At 50.8% G+C, this 17,487-nt stretch overlaps 1 protein-coding gene across 3 annotated transcripts in view; it reads right to left on the bottom strand.

The window, feature by feature from the left end:
* Positions 1–17,487, bottom strand: part of WHRN (whirlin) — a 91,349-nt gene that overhangs the window by 55,505 nt on the left and 18,357 nt on the right. For all 3 annotated transcript variants that reach the window (XM_042242825.1, XM_027964085.2, XM_042242826.1), the window contains exon 2: positions 6,994–7,212. In XM_042242825.1, coding sequence (XP_042098759.1) covers positions 6,994–7,212 — 219 coding nt within the window. The remainder of the gene's footprint in view (positions 1–6,993; positions 7,213–17,487) is intronic.

Raw genomic sequence — 17,487 nt, 5'->3', positions numbered from 1 at the left:
GCCCTGTCTGGAGATGGGGGGGGGGGTTGGATGGCAGGGGAGCTTCCTGGAGAAGTGACATCCTTCACGAAGAACCGGAGAAGGGAGGCATGGTGGCTGGAGCAGGAAGCGCTGGGGGAGGAGGGGGAGGCTGAGGGGGTTTGGCAAGAGGCTGGCGCAGAAGCCTCAGGATCCAAGAGGGAGACTGGTGTGCTTGGCCACTTACAAAAAGAAGTGGCCAAACAGTTGAAAGTGCTAGTTGCTCAGTCATGTCTGACTCTTTGGAACACCATGGACTGTACCCTGCCAGGCTCCGCTGTCCATGGGATGCTCCAGGCAGGAATACTGGAGGGGGTTGCTATTCCCTTCTCTAGGGGATCTTCCTGACCCAGGGATCGAACCCAGGTCTCCCGCATTGCAGGCAGATTCTTTACTGTCTGAGCCACCGGAGAAGCAGAACAGCTGAAAACCTACCCCCCAAAAGGACAGAAAACACCCCAAAATAAGTTAAGACCCAGTGGCATGTAAGGGACCCAAAGAGAGCACAGTGTGACTGCTCACAGGAGGCGGAGGGCGAATGTCATGGAGTCAGTTTGGGAAGCCCTTCAACTGGCTATCTCTTTCCGAAAAGTCATTCATGTGACAGTTATCAGGGGCTCTGCACCCATCAGGCGTCCCTTACATCTGTCACCTCCCTTCATTCTTCAATCCCCTGTTCTGGAGATCAGGGGGGAAGGAACTTGCCCAGGGTCACATAGCCGGTCCCCTACTGGTCAGGGGGAGGTCCTGGAGAAGACAGACTCAAGTCCAAACTGACCACGAGGATTGTGGGGGAGAGAGCAGAAAGGAACCCGGGGGCACACGGATGGCTGTGTTCCCCCTTTGAATGCTAAAGATGAAAACAAACCCCACGGCTTGCCAGTCACTTCCCCATAAATCCTTTGCATGGGAATAAGACAGAGTCTTCATCACAGGACTGTAATAACAGACCTGCCCACAGCAGGCTGTCTGCATCAATCACCTGCTGGCAACCCCACCCGCGCTTGGCAGGAAACAGAACTCCTCTAAGGGAAGGGGCGCTCACTATGTGAGCGGCAGCCTGGCACAGTGAAAAGGAGACCATGCAGGCCAATAATAAGAATATAAAAATGATAACGCATTAAGCCAGTTGGTTCCTGAATGTGCTGCGTCTTTCCTAAATCCCTACTCCGCACTTCACACACCTTACCTCCTTTAGCTCTCTTTCCTCCTCTGCGGTTTCTCTTGTCATCCTGTTCCCAGATAAGGAGACTGAGGCTGGAGAGGTGAAATGGCCTGGCCAAGATCAAAGAGCTGGCAGCTGGCAGAGCCCAGCCGTTTAACCAGCTCGCGGTATTGCCGCCCAGAGGACTGAGTTCACATCCTGGTTCTGCCCTTTACTCCTGGGTAACTCTGGGGCAAGGCCCATTGCTTTTCTGATCTTCAGTTTCCCCATCAGTGAAATGAGAGCCACACAGCCTAGCTGGGGCAGGCACTGCCATCCTTCTTCCCAACACCCCCCAACCCCGCTTAGAACCCCAAGGAAGCAATGTGAACAGCCCGGGGAGATGACGTCCATAAATATTTGGGAGCCAAAAAAAGATATGAAAGGTATACCTGGCAGGTGGGCAGTGATGGATAAATGATGGTTGTTGCTGCCATGAATTACTGTGTCCCAGGCACCATCCTCTGTGCACATGATTTATTGATTCTTGAAACAGCCCCATGTGGCTCCTGTGATCACCCCCAAATCACGGCTAGGGAAGCTTAAGTGACTCACCCAAGGTCAGGTGACTCATCCAAGGTCACACAGTCAGGGAGTTCTGAAACCAGGGGTAATACTGTGATTTATACTACGAAATATATATTTTTTGTCTTTGTCCTCCTTTCTGGCAATAAGCTCCAGAAACTTTGTAGATTCCTAAGTGATAAGACCACTAGGAGCATCTTCTGTTCTCATAAGGCAACTCTGACCAGGCGTCTGGAAGGCATCTGGTCACCAGAAAGACCCAGCCATGATCAGAAGCTTGGAATTTTCAACACCACCCCCATCTGCTTCAATTACCTGCTGGAAACTCTATCTTCCCCATTCTCCAGAGATGGAAGAAGCACTGGAAATGGAGTTAATAACTGGTCATGCCCATATGATGAAGGCTCCATAAAAATCCCAGTTGTATGGGGTTCAGAGAGCTTCCGGCTCAGTGAGCAGGTGGAGGTATGGGGAGTGTGGTACATCCGGAAGGGGCGTGGAAGCTCTGAAACCCTCCCACATACCCTGCCCTATGCATCCCTTCCGTCTGGATGTTCATCTTTATCATGTCCTTTACGATAGACTGGTAAACAGTAAGTAGACTATCTACCTGAGTTCCATGAGTCATTTTAGCAAATTAATCAAAGCTGAGACAGGCTCATGGAAGCCTCTGAGTTATGCCAATAGGTCAGATGCACGGGTGACAAACTAAACTTGCCACTGGCATCTGGAGTGGGGCGGGGGCGGGGGGGTGGTGCTGTTCCGTCCGACTGATTCTTTAACCTGTGCGACTGGACACTGTCTCCAGGAAGAGCGTGTCAGAATTGAGTTAAATTATAAGACACCCAGCTGGTGTTTCAGAGAATTACTTGGTGCAAAAAACCTGCACACATCTGGTGTCAGAGCACCGTGAGTGTGATGGTAAGGGAGAAACATGGGAGGAGCACTGTAGGTTTTCCTTATACGGACTTCAGACCCAGTTCCAAACCCTCCTCTCCTTCCGTACCCAGATGGTTCCCAGCCTGAACCAAAGGGGCGGGTCCCACCTTGTCTCTGCAGTTGCTGAAGGCATGAGCTTGGGGGAGAGAAGAGCTGCTGCTGCTTCAGAGGATCTTCCTGCTTAGCCCAGATTGGGGCCCTGGCTCAGTGACCCTGGTCAGAGGTGGGCAGTAGGGGACATTTGAGTCCTACATTTTAAAACAGTCACTCATGCAATTAATACTTCTGACTAGTCAAGGCTATGGTTTTTCCAGCGGTCATGTATGGATATGAGAGTTGGACTATAAAGAAAGCTGAGCACCAAAGAATTGATGCTTTTGAACTGTGGTGTTGGAGAAGACTCTTGAGAGTCCCTTGGACTGCAAGGAGATCCAACCAGTCCATCCTAAAGGAGATCAGTCTTGGGTGTTCATTGGAAGAACTGATGTTGAAGCTGAAACTCCAATACTTTGGCCACCTGATGCGAAGAGCTGACTCATTTGAAAAGACCCTGATGCTGGGAAAGACTGAGGGCAGGAGGAGAAGGGGGCAACTGAGGATGAGGTGGTTGGATGGCATCATGAGTTTGGGTGGACTCCAGGAGTTGGTGATGGACAGGGAGGCCTGGAGTGCTCCGGTTCATGGGGTCGCAAAGAGTCAAGTACGACTGAACGACTGAACTGAACTGAAATGAAGCATGTACACTGTGCCAGGCCCTGATTCAGGCACGGTGAGTGCACCAAAGCACAGAAGCAGTGGTGGGGAGAGGAGGCCCTACCATTGTCTCCATTTTATAGAAGAGGAGGTTAAGGCTCAGAGAGGTTATGTAACTTCTCCAAGGTCACACAGCTGGCAAGTGGTGGGGTCAGGATTTGAAGCCAAGCAGTCTGGATCCAGTGTCTTACTCTTCCTGTCATGCCAACATGATCCCGTCTAACCCCCACAACAGATCTGTCCTAGGTGTTTTCATACAGAGACTACATCTGTACTATAGAGACGAGGGGTCAACACAGAATGGGAAGCTGGAATGATGAACAACTCTGCCCCCCTATTCACCTCTGAGCATGTGACTGTGACTTGACAGCAGACAGGCCTGATTCTCGCGGGAGTTACCTGTGCTCTTCCCTTCTGTTCCTTCCTGCAGCCTCTGGGCTGGTTCTCACACTCCAGTGTAGAGAAGAGCCTTACTAGGAAGGGCTGCAAAATCAGAACTAGCTTCGGTGGACAGTTGAGCGGCTTGCAAGGATAATGTCACTACCAGTGATATTATCACTGTTGCCCTGAGAACTTATTTGCCTAGGAGGTGTGTCCCCACTTGGGTTGAGGTTAGGCTTTTTGAAGTTTGGCATGGGAAGTCCAGAGTCTGGGGTGGCTATCTGGAATACTGGATGGGACCAGGCCGCTGGAGAGAAGAGAATCGGGCCAAGGAGCCAAAAGTGAGGGCTCCGGAGACATTTCCCCTATGCCCGTCCTCAGTGGGAAGACAGGGGCTCCACACTGCACCAGCAGGAAGAGGAACGGGACAATGGAGGAGCTTCTCCGGTGTGGGTCACGGCATTTCCTGCCTTCCGAACTGTCTGTGTTCCCGCTGGAGCCTGATTGTCTCAGCTTCTGCCTTCTGCACACACACGTTCGTGCACTCTCAGTCACTTCAGTTGTGTTCGACTCTTTGCAACCCTATGGACTATAGTCTGCCAGGCTCCTCTTCTCCCGATAAGAATACTGGAGTAGGTTGCCATTTCCTCCTTCAGGGGATCTTCCTGACACAGGGATCAAACCCACGACGCTTGCATCTCCTGCACTGGCCTCTAGCGCCACCTGGGAAGCCCTTCTGCCTTCTACATTCCTATATAAGTTATTCCAAGACACGCACAGGGCACCTCACATCCTCCCAACCTTCCCACCCATTCAATTCCAGTGCCAGGGTCCTTTTCTCTAAGCCTTGAAGATGCCACATTTACTCCCACCTCAGGGCCTTTGCACATGCTGTCCTAGCCCCCTGGCATTTTCAGCGCTCAGAATGATACACAGCAGCTCCATCTTCCTCTCGGTCTCAGCTCAGAAGTCACCTCCTCAGACAGACCCTCCCAGCCTACCTCATCTGAAACAGGGGCTCACTCCCCATTACTCTCCATCACCCTTCCTGATTTTATTTCCTTCCATCAAGCCTCACCATCTTAATTATCTTGTTCACATATGCCCATTTCTGGACTATCATCTCATTCCTCCTATGACCTCCAAACTCACCAGTAGCTTCCCCAGGGCAGGGCTTCTTGTCTCCTGTCCATTTCTCCATTCCCATCTCCCATGACAGCACCAGGTATACCGCAGGTGCTCACTAAGCATGGGCTGACTCACTCAATGGATCCTAGTTGCCACGGCACCTGAGTCTTGGATTCTGCATCTCCAAAATGTTGCTAACGACACCTACCCCATAGAGCAACCACAAGGATTCAGGAAGATGCTGTAAGTACAAGCCAGCACATGGCGAGCTCTCCCCTGATCATAATTACTACCCTAAGATCATGCGCTCCAGAGCGAAGCCTTGAGAAAAAGATACAACAAGTTCTCTGCCCAGCCCTGGAAGTCTGGCCTTGAAAATGACTCAGTGCCACAGCCTGTGAAGCTTTCTCGTGACGGACAACAGAGAACAACAGTGCCTGGCGGGGAGGCGGGCACGAGCTCCTTTCTGCGGCCAACCAGCCTTGGCCCCCTTGAAGAAGCCCAGGCAGGCGCTGGTGGTGCACACTAACTGGCCACACCGCTGCCTCTCTGCTGGCGGAAACCCCCGCCACCTCTGCTGGACCCAGCATACTGATATTTGAGCAAAGAACACAAAACACATTAAATAAATGTTATGGTCTTATCGACAGGAAAGGAGAGCTAAGAAAGAGTCTCCAGAGGGAAGGCGCTTGGCTCAGAGCCCCAAGCTGTGCCAAGGTCTTCAAACATCAGAGAGCTGCTTATAGGAAGGACTTCCTTGGTCCCAGGGGCAACGAAAGGGTGCAATGCAAACAGCACCCGAATTAACCTTAAAAATCACGGGGGACCATCTCTCAGTCCTTTCTCAATTTTATTAAAGAAACAATCATGGTCTTGGGGAAGGAAGGTTCTGTAGAGGGCATTGAGGCCCCTGCCCTCTTCTTCGGGTTACAGCATCCCATGGAGCTTTGGGCTACAACCCATCCCCCACCAGCCACAGTACTGGTGTTTCTGTCAATCAAAGGCACCTTCCTGCCAGCCAATCAGGTGCTCCCTCCCCAGTACACGAATCTTCAGCGAAAGGATGCGGAGAATGGAAAACACGGGGACCCCTTTCTTCCTGGGGGCTGCATCCTGAGCCTCAGCTTCAGTTCTGGGCCTGCCCACACACTGCCAGCCAATTCTGACTTTGTAGAAGGTGACCAGGACCAGTTTCCATTCCTTACAACCCGAGACCCACATTGCAAAAGGTGCCCCGTGAGGCTTGGAGTCCTGGCAGCTGCATGTGGCACGTGGCCACATGCCTGGATCTGGGGCACTGAGGAGTTAAACCATCGCTAGTGCGGACCATCTGAGCGTCCTCTCTTCCACTTCCATCGTCCTCTTCTGTCCACTCTCGGGGCTACATGAAGACTAGGCTTCAACCATAGGGGGCAATATCACAGAAGACGGCAGAGGGAGAACGGAGCAGCCCCCCAAGCCTAGAGGGTTCCCTCTACTCTGCCATGGAGAACTGATGCTTTCCAACTGTGGTGCGGGACTCTTGAGAGTCCCTTGGACTGCAAGGAAATCAAACCAGTCAACCCTAAAGGAAATCAACCCTGAATATACATTGGAAGGACTGATGCTGAAGCTGAAACTCCAATACTTTGGCCACTTGATGCGAAGAGCTGACTCGTTAGAAAAGACCCTGATGCTGGGAAAGACTGAAGGCAGGAGGAGAAGGGGAACACAGAGGATGAGATGGTGGGATGGCATCACTGACTCAATGGACATGAATTTGAGCAAACTGCGGGAGATGGTAAAGGACAGGGGAAAGCTGGCGTGCTGCAGTCCATGGAGTCACAAAGAGTCGGACACAACTGAGCAACTGAACAACAAGGGAATTGAGGCAGATGAAGACCAGAGCCCCTACAAAACCAAGGCCTTTCTTCCAGGCTCTAAGAAGTTTCCCTTTTCTGGGTTTGGCAAGGAGAATGGCAACTCAGTGGCCAGCTCCCCCACCCCGATTCCCACCAGCCCTCCATCTCCAGGAGGCCCCGCGAGGCCATGGCCAGAAGGCTCACCTTTTTCTCATCCCCGCCTTGCAGGAGGCGCAGGGTGCTCCTCCGGTCACCCTCATGCTGCCGCAGGGCGCTGCCGTGGGGCTGGGGCAGGCCTGAAGGTGGGGAGATGCTGCGGCCCTGGGGGTCCACCCAGGTGTAGATGTGGTTGGTGACGTAGCCACCGGGGATGCGCCCCGCTGAGTACACCGACAGCACCAGCTTCTTGGAGCCCTTGAGAGCCTAGAGAGAGAGAGAGAGATACCTGTTAGCAGGAAAGGGGATCGTGAGAGATTGTTCAGAACTTGCTTCCTCTTAGGACCCTGCACACGGAGGAGGCAGCCAGCCCCTACATCTCTTCCCTTTCCCAGCCCTCAGTTTTGTCCTATGGAAATGAGGACATCTGTCCCACCCCACCCCACCCCTCACCTTGAAGTGGTCCAAACACAAGAAATAGGACCTCTCAGCAAATCTTTGCTGAAGAGTTAATGGAGCAGGCCTACAACTGCGTCCTTCTGAAGGCCTGCTGGGCTGACCTCTGGGAACATGGAATCTGAATGTTCCCACCATTCCTTACTTGGTATGGGAGGCTCACCGTGCCGGGACTATTTGTGCAAACAACGTAGTGGTCTGGAATGTGGGTACAGGCAGAGGTGCCTACATGACCAGCTCCCACATCAAAATCCCCTGGTGTGAGTCTCTAAAGAGCGTCCCTGGAAGACCTTTCACACGTGTTGTTGCGACTCAGTGCCGGCGGGATCAAGCCCACCCCACGTGACTGTAGGGAGAGGGCGCGGGAGCGCGTGCCTGGCTTCCTGCCGTTCAGCCCTGGGTGCCGTTCTCCACGCTCGCTGTGCTGGGTACCCTTTCGCTGTAACAAATCTTAGCCACTAGCACAACCATATGCTGAACCCGCGAGCCCTTACGGAAACTGGGGAAGACCTCGACGACCCCAATAGAGAGTTAAGAGAGAAAAGTACTGCTAATAATGGCCATCACTTCATGGCAAAGAGAAGGGGAAAAAAATGGAAAAAGTGGCAGATTTTATTTTCTTGGGCTCCAAAATCACTGCAGATGGTAATTGCAGCCATAAAATTAAAGGACACTTGCTCCTTGGAAGAAAAGCTATGACAAACCTAGACAGAGTGTTCAAAAGCAGAGACATCACTTTGCTAACAAAGGTGCATATAGTCAGAGTTATGGTTTTTCCAGTAGTCATGTATGGATGTAAGAGTTGAACCATAAAGAAGGCTGAGCGCTGAAGAATTGATGCTTTCAAACTGTGGTGTTGAAGAAGACTCTTGAGAGTCCCTTGGACAGTGAGGAGATCAAATCAGTCAACCCTAAAGGAAATCAACCCTGAATGTTCATTATGACTGATGCTGAAGCTGAAGCTCCAATACTTTGGCCACCTGATGTGAAGAGTTGACTCATTGGAAAAGACCCTGATTCTAGGAAAGATTGAGGGCAAGAGGAGAAGGGGAAATAGAGGATGAGATGGTGGGATGGCATCATCGACACCACGGACATGAGTTTGAGCAAGCTCCGGGAGACAGTGAAGGACAGGGAAGCCTGGCGTGCTACAGTCCATGGAGTCGCAAAGAGTCACACATGACTTAGTGATTGACCAACAGCAATAATGGTAGCTTAATAATGATAAAAGGCCTGTATGTATGAGACATTCTCCTGTGTACCTGATATGCTTTATCTCCTGAAATCCTTATGGAATCCAATCTTGGTGAGGAGGGATTCCATGAGTCAGCTGAAGTAAGTTCAGTCGCTCAGTCATGTCCGACTCTTTGCAACCCCATGAATCGCAGCACACCAGGCCTCCCTGTCCATCACCATCTCCCGGAGTTCACTCAGACTCACGTCCGTCGAGTCAGTGATGCCATCCAGCCATCTCATCCTCTGTCGTCCCCTTCTCCTCCTGCCCCCAATCCCTCCCAACATCAGAGTCTTTTCCAGTGAGTCAACTCTTCGCATGAGGTAGCCAAAGTACTGGAGCTTCAGCTTCAGCATCATTCCTTCCAAGAAATCCCAGGGTCGATCTCCTTCAGAATGGATCGGTTGGATCTCCTTGCAGTCCAAGGGACTCTCAAGAGTCATCTTCAACACCACAGTTCAAAAGCATCAATTCTTCGGCGCTCAGCCTTCTTCACAGTCCAACTCTCACATCCATACATGACCACAGGAAAAACCATAGCCTTGACTAGATGGACCTTAGTCGGCAAAGTAATGTCTCTGCTTTTGAATATACTATCTAGGTTGCTCATAACTTTTCTTCCAAGGAGTAAGCATCTTTTAATTTCATGGCTGCAGTCACCATCTGCAGTGATTTTGGAGCCCAAAAAAATAAAGTCTGACACTGTTTCTACTGTTTCCCCATCTATTTCCCATGAAGTGATGGGACAAGATGCCATGATCTTCGTTTTCTGAATGTTGAGGTTAGGCCAACTTTTTCGCTCTCCATTTTCACTTTCATCAAGAGGCTTTTTAGCTCCTCTTCACTTTCTGCCATAAGGGTGGTGTCATCAGCATATCTGAGATTATTGATATTTCTCCCGGCAATCTTGATTCCAGCTTGTGTTTCTTCCAGTCCAGAGTTTCTCATGATGTACTCTGCATAGAAGTTAAATAAGCAGGGTGACAATATACAGCCTTGATGTACTCCTTTTCCTATTTGGAGCCAGTCTGTTGTTCCATGTCCAGTTCGTACTGTTGCTTTCTGACCTGCATACAGATTTCTCAAGAGGCAGGTTAGGTGGTCTGGTACTCCCATCTTTTTTAGAATTTTCCACAGTTTATTGTGATCCACACAGTCAAAGGCTTTGGCATAGTCAATAAAGCAGAAATAGATGTTTTTCTGGAAGTCTCTTGCTTTTTTGATGATCCAGTGGATGTTGGCAATTTGATCTCTGGTTCCTCTGCCTTTTCTAAAACCAGCTTGAACGTCAGGGAGCTCACGGTTCACGTATTGCTGAAGCCTGGCTTGGAGAATTTTGAGCATTACTTTACTAGCATGTGAGATGTAAAGGAGGAGAAATGACCTGCCCACACAGCTAGTAAGGGATTCCTTTCCCACAGCAACTAATGTTGAGTGTAGATACCACCGTGACTTGACACTTTCTAGGCCGGGGATGGAAGGACCACAGGGAGCGGTGAACCCAAACTCTGCCCCCTGGGAGCAGCCATACTGCTTTCCCATGATGCACCTGTACTGACATGAAGCCCTTTATTCTGGGAGGTGGTCATTCAGCACTGGGATTAACAAGCAAACACACCCCAGAACCGGGGATTTTGTATCAATGATAGTACCTACACATGGGTAAGTTCATACTGCCATTAAAATCACATTTACAATCATTACAAAGAATTTTAATGTGATAGATTTTACAATCATTACAAAGCATCTTAATGTAATAGATTTTAATGTTAAGTGGGGTCAGAGGATATAAATCCTGTCTCACAGTGTGATCTCAGTTATGTTAAGAGAAAAATTACACAGGGGAAAGAAATTGAAACCGAGGGGTAATAATGCGCCAAGATGCCAGCAGGCCTTCTCTCTGGGGGGCAGGATTATGGGTGGTTGTTTTGTTCTTCCTGTTTTTCTATATCTTCCAAATGTTCCAGAAGGAAGGCGTAGTGCTTTCAATATCAGAAAATAGCAATATGCATAAAAGGGGGGGGCGGCACTTAACTCTCTGAACCTGCAGAGCACTGTGTAGTACTGACCCCCAGTTCTTTCCATGGACTAAAGGGGTCAAGGGCGGGGCTTTCAGAGGCAGTGGAGAGCCCTGCTTGGGTAGAGTTTCAGGACAAGGACACTGGACCACAGGCCTGGACACTCTGACACCTGAACCTCTTCCAGAGGAGGAAGGTCGGGCTGGGAGGGCCCCTCGATCCCACAGTTAAATGCCAGTCCCCGGGCAGAGGGATAACGAGCAGATGGCAGCTCTCCAAAATCCTGCTTGTAAAAAAGATTTCTGAGAAGATGAGCAAAGAAAGATTTACAGTGTTCTTTTCCCATTCCTCGGGACTCCCCTGACAGAACAATTGGAAAAATAAAATCTCTGTGAAGTTTAAGACGCAGGATGGAGGAAGCCTGAGACCAAGCAAGCTTTTGCTGGAATTTAGCACACAGCATCCACGGAAGCCGCTGTGGCCTTTGAGGGGTCTTCTTGACCCCTCTGCCCCGCCCCTGGCTCCCTCCTCCACGAAGGCGCTGCTGCAGCTCTGACACTGCTTCGAAGGGCTTGCCTCTTCTCTGCTTCCTCCCTGGGACAGACGGTGAGTCTGAGCCCTCACGCATTCCACAAGGGCTGGCCAAGAGCCTACCATGTGCCGGGCCTGGAGAGAGCAATGTGAGTGTATCTTCAGGGCACCTGGGCACCTGCGGCCTGAAGAGAGACAAGGCTTTGCTGGGCCCAGAGTGTGCGCCTGCCTGTGAAGCCGCTTCAGCCGTGTCTGACTCTTTGTGACTCTGTGGACTGTAGCCCCCCAGGCTCCCCTGTCCATGGGATTCTCCAGGCAAGAATACTGGAGTGGGTTGCCATGTCCTCCTCAAGGGATCTTCCTGATCCAGGGATCGAACTCGCATCTCCTGCAACACCCGCATTACACGTGGATTCTTTATCCGCAGAGCCAGTAGTGAAGCCCAGGCCCAGAGTAGGTCCTCAGAAAAACCTGCTTGCCCTGGCTGGGTGAGAAAGCAGATTTTTGGCCTCCGAAGGAACCATAACATGCACAGGCATCACCGTGCAGCCACCTTCCTCATCAGATCTGGAAGCCTGAGCTGGAATTTGGGACAGGGGAAGGCAAGTGGAAAGAACGGGACCTTGTGGATTTGGACAGAACTGGATTTAAGTCGCCTCTGACACTTGTGAGTCCAGGGTCACTGAGGCTGGCTGCTTCTGCTCTCAAAGCAGCACACGTTGGTGGGCGGGGCGGTGGGGGGCACGCAGACAATGCCCACCTCTCAGAATCCTGTGGGTAAAATGGAACACCTAGAGGGTGGGCTTCTGCACACAGTGGGGGCGTCAGCATGTGGCAGAGCCCGCTTCCCTCTCCTAGTAGTGACTCCGCATTGAGAAGGCAAACCAGGTATAGAAAAGCATTATCCAAGGAGTTGGAAAAAAAAAAAAAAGAAGGTGTCTGAAAGAATGAAAATCAACGCCCAGTGCACAATTTGTATTCTGTATCACTGGCAATAGTGGCGTTTTCTTGGTCAGTTCTATAAATAGGCGAGCAGCAACCTTGAGAATGGAGAGGAGGTTAATGCCTTTGATGAGAACAAGAGGGAAGGCTGGCGCCAGAGAGGGCCTGACAGGTCACCGAGTCTCCCATGCACCGCCGGCCCCCAGCGCACTGCAGAAGGGGACCCTGGCAACCCGAGATGGGAAGGGACACAGAGGCACAGCCCAGACACAGGAAACCAGCCCTGGGCAAGTGGCTTCCTCTGTGCACCTCGGTCTCCCCATCACCAGCCTGTGGGACCAGAAAATCTGAAGGCCACTCCAGCCTGGACCATTCCAGAACCTCTGATATTGGCTCTTTAGGGGCAGGGGGTAAATGCGGGCTTTCACTGGGTCTTGGAGAGCTTGAATATCATCATAGACTGCTGCCTTATTTTTCTGGCAAAACTGCAGAAAAACAGGATTCCTGAGACAGCACTTTCCACACCTAAACAGGCTCTGGGAACACGGTCCTGGTGCTGGGGCCATTAGAATGCAGTGAGGAGGGCTCCATCCATGGCACTTTGACTTAACTGTGTGTGTCAGGCAGGGAAGGTGGGGAGGAGGGGAAGGTCTAGGAGTGCAGTTTCTGCTTCTCTCTCTCTCTCTTTTTTTTTAGAAACAACAATTTGCTTATTTTTAAAAGGTGTCCCTGGCAGGAGGCGAAGGGGACAACAGGGGATAAGATGGTTGGATGGCATCACTGACTTGATGGACATGAGTCTGAGAAAACTCCGGGAGCTGGTGAAGGACAGGGAAGCCTGGCATGCTGCAGTCCATGGGGTCGCAAAGAGGTGGGACACAACTGAGCAAATGAACCGACTGAATGGAAGGATTAATTCCTAAAGAGAGTTGGCTGGCGCTTTCTCGCCCTGAAAGCCCTTCCACCTGCCTGTCTCACTCACTCACCATTGCCACCTTGACCCCTGAGGCTCAGGCCATCTGGAGGATAATGTGGTTCTCGTTCCCGGTTAGGTGCCCAGGCCATTCATTTCACAGAACTGGTGGCTTCTCTCACAGGCAAGCCTCAGTAGCAAGCAGCCTTATACAGCAAGGCAAACTAGAAAGGACTCTGGTTGTGAAACAGACACTCAGGCATATCTCCATTGTGTTCTGCTGGGTGGTCAAGGGCTGTGCCCTTCTCTTGCTGGCCTCGGTTTGCCAGCTGGCAATGAGCGGGTTCCTAGATGGTGCTAGTGGTAAAGAACCCACCTGCCAATGCAAGAGACATAAGAGACGCGGGTTCCATCCCTGGGTAAGGAGATCCCCTGGAGGAGGGCATGGCAACCCACTCCAGTATTCTTACCTGGAGACTCCCGTGGACAGAGTGCCGGGCGGACTACAGTCCATGCGATCGCAAAGAGTCAGGCACAACCGAAGTGACTTAGCAGCAGCAGTGAGCAGAAGGGAATCCCTGATTGCTAAGGCCCTGCCCCAAGTTAAATTTGAATGTCCTCTGGTTCATTGCTATATTTAGGAAAAATGAGGTTGCTACCAGGTCCTTGAACCAGATCTTGAACCTCGGGGCTCTGAGGTTCCATATCAATTGGGAGGGACCAAAAGGGTTTAGAAAACACCAGAAGGGCAGATGAAGCATCTCAGGTGTGGCAGGATATGCACCCCAACTCAGCACTATCACAGCAGCAGAGGGACCTTCAAAGGGACCGGACGGCTGGGGAGACAGCCTCCAATGGGACTGCAACCATGTGTCTTTGTTCTTCATGGGCAGCTGCCTATGTGTGGTAGACAACATCCAAAAGCTGCCTAAAAGCAGTGTGCCAGTGCCTGCTGGCGACCATACCCCTCCCGCTGCAGCAGCCTGCAGAATGAGCCAGTTTCCTGAATCAAATGCTTATAAGCTGTGCCACTTCACGCAAGTGACCAACCTTCTCTGTTCATCTGCTTTCCTCCTGGAAAACGAAGATCTCCTTTCCCCACTCTCTAGGTAGAAGAAGCCCATTAGCACAGTGCCTCGTACCTAAGAATTCAATGAGCTAAGGCTTAACAAATCCCATGAGATCTGGGGAGAGTCCCCTGCAAGCAAGAGCTGTCATCACAGCCCCCTGCTCCCCTGCTTGCTATCACAGGTTTACTGGTGAAACTCCACCAGGGGGTTTGCCAGCATGCCACCAGGTCACATCACAGAGGAATCTCGATCTGCCCAGGCAGATGGCACGGCTGAGATATTACCCATCACCAGATGATGACGCAGGCAGCGTGCTATGATTGAGGGGATGTAAATTATATGTGGATGTCTTCAAATTTAATAACTGGCTAGTTGGATTAATGCTCTCAGGAGGCAAATCTGCCTCACTCAGCTCTTCAAAGCGGACTCTAACACCCCAAAATCACAGACCAGGCGACAGAATTCTCTGCTCAGCAGAAGACTGAGAAATAGACTGGAGGTAGTTACAGTATGAAGGGACTGGGGGGTGGGGAGGGGTTGTGTTAACACAGCAGGTGCACACATGTTCCCGTGTTTAAAACCATGCACCAAAGTGCAAGCACAAGGTCACAAGACCATTAGACTACTGTCTGGAGAGACAGGTATGAAAGCCTTCCAGAAAAGTCTTGAGTGAGGACACATAATGGTGAGTCATCCAGCTTATTTCAGGGCAAGGTCTTCTCCTCTGGGGAACAGATCACTCAGAACAGAAACTCAGGAGGGAGGGCTGGTCTAAGACCCAGGTTACTGACGGGGAAGAGAAGGAAGGATCGTGCTGGCCTGCTCTTCCTGATTCCACCTTGCCTAGCTGCGTTTTGGGTTCAGAGTCTCTGGGCTCCCATCCTGGCTCTGCTGTTGACTGACTGTGTGACACAGAGCAAATGACTTAACCTCTCTGTACCTGTGCCTGCATTCAAAATGTCACTGTTTTAAGGATTATCAAGATAGTATAAACTACCTATACAGTACATATAGCGGCACGGCAGTAAAGAATCCGCCTGGCAATTCAGGAGACAAGGGTTCGATCCCTGGGTTGGGAAGATCCCCTGGAGGAGGAAATGGCAACCCGCTCCATTACTTTTGCCTGAGAAATCCCCTGGACAGAGGACCCTGGCAGGCTATAGTCCACTGGGTTGCAAAGAGTGGGACAGTACTGAGCGACTGAGGAACAACAATCTGGTACTCGGCACAGAGTTGGTACTAAAGGCATGTGAATTCCTTTCCTGGGCCTGCCAGCTCCTTCTCTAAACAGAAGCCCTAGCAACCTCTAAAACTCTCATCTGCGTGGACACAAACACCGGAGCAACTCTAGCCTCTCCCTCCCAACTTTCCTCCTCTTCAGAAACGTCCTCTCTTTTGATCGATACTTCCTCATATCAGCCCTGACTTTGACACTCAGCCCCTTTCTCAGCACCTCCAGGAAGCCCTCTTAGACAGTGACTGAGCTCCCTTTTCCGAGAGCAGCGGCACACTTGTATGTTTTTGTTGCCATCTATGCCATAGCTTCTGAATCACCTTCATACATTCTGTCTCTAAGATGGCAAGAGAAGCTCCTTGAGGCACACTGGTTGTTCTGTTTTCTCTATCCCCTCTCCCTGCTCCTTCTCCTCCACTCACTACCCATTCATTCATTTCATTCACTTGCTCATTCATTCAAGATATCCATTGGGCTTTCAAGATGCTAGGCAGCCCCAGGAATTTGTTGTAAGAGGCCACAGAAAGAGCAGTGCACTGGCCTGGGGCCCAGGTGCCCTGGATCACCATCGCATGCTTGTTCACACTTATGTGAGCATACATGTCTCAGACACACATGGAATTCAGAGAAGCAGAAGGGGTAGTGGTTTAGAGCCACAGCTCTGAAGCAAGACTTCAAGGATTCCGTTCCTGGCTCTGCTATTCACCAACGGCAACCCCAGGCAAGTTACTTAGCCAGCCTGTGTCCCAGTTTCCCAGGCATGAGATGGGATAATAGTAGTATTATCTCACAGGGCAGTGGTGAGGATTAAATTCGTTAACATGCATAAAGTGTTTAGTGTCTGGAAGATAGGTAAGAGGTACAGAAGGGTTAGGTGTTGTTATTGCTATGGAGAACCCAGAGTAGAAGTCGCAACCCGCATATCCATGGCAACCGCAGCAACAGTCTGGTGTCTGTCCTTCTCGGTTTGTTCTGTCTATTTTACAAACGCATGGATGTTCACATACAAAACTGTTGTCGTCTGAGGTCTGCATAGGTTGACTCATGCTTAACATCTCATTGACATCTTTTTTTCAGCTAAAAAAACATGTTTTGAGGATCTTTCCTTAAAAAGATCATCTCTTCCCATAATACACGGGATTCCCTGGCTGAGATGCACCACTACTGAATTCCAGCTCCCCTATTGCTGGAAATTTAGTTGCTTCTCAGTTTTTCCAGCACGAACAATGCTGCGATAACATATTTATACTTGCATCCAATTTTCTACACCAAAGAAAAGTGGAATCCCAGAGACTGTGTTTTTCCATATGCAAACCTGTCCCTCTCTGTGTAGTTCCTCTAATTACCTGCAGGGGGCAGCACTATGACACCTGAGTCTGTAAAAGGCATGAATTCGCCGCCACCCCGCCACCAACCTCCATCCCCTGGCCATCTATGGGCACTGCGGATGGGACTGAGTGAGAGCTCTCCAGTGGTTTTTTCCCGAAGCAGAGTTCACTCTGGTGCAGGGATCCAGCCTCCTACATGCCTTCTTCCACAGGATCCAGAAATCTGCTAGGGTATGCAAATCTTTGCTCTATCTTCCAATTTCTTCTAGAGATGAAGTATTGATTGTATTGCCAAACACCAAAATTAAAAGGTGGCTTGGGGGAAGACCCCTCAAGAGTTTTAAAGTAATAGATGTACTCACTAGAGAACTATTCCCAGACAGAGGACCACGTGGTCCTGGCTACGGGACTCCAGGCAAGTTCCTTAAGCCCTCCAGGCTGCACCGTTCTCACCTGTTTTGCTGTGGCTGCTTAGTCACTAAGTCATGTCCAACTCTTTTGTGACCCCACGTTCTGTAGCTGGGCTCCTCCGTCCATGGGATTCTCCAGGCAAGAACACTGGAGTGGGTTGCCATTTCCTTCTCCAGGGCGCCTTCCTGACCCAGGGTTCGAACACTGCTGCTACTGCTACTGCTACTGCTAAGTCACTTCAGTCGTGTCCGACTCTGTGCGACCCCATAGACAGCAGCCCCCCAGGCTCCCCCGTCCCTGGGATTCTCCAGGCAAGAACACTGGAGTGGGGTGCCATTTCCTTCTTCAATGCATGAAAGTGAAAATTGAAAGTGAAGTCGCTCAGTCATGTCCGACCCTCAGCGA

This window comes from Ovis aries, chromosome 2 (assembly GCF_016772045.2).
Source record: "Ovis aries strain OAR_USU_Benz2616 breed Rambouillet chromosome 2, ARS-UI_Ramb_v3.0, whole genome shotgun sequence".
NCBI lineage: Eukaryota > Metazoa > Chordata > Mammalia > Artiodactyla > Bovidae > Ovis > Ovis aries.
The sequence above is the reverse complement of the archived record's forward strand: the minus strand, read 5'-3'. Positions and strand labels throughout refer to the sequence as shown.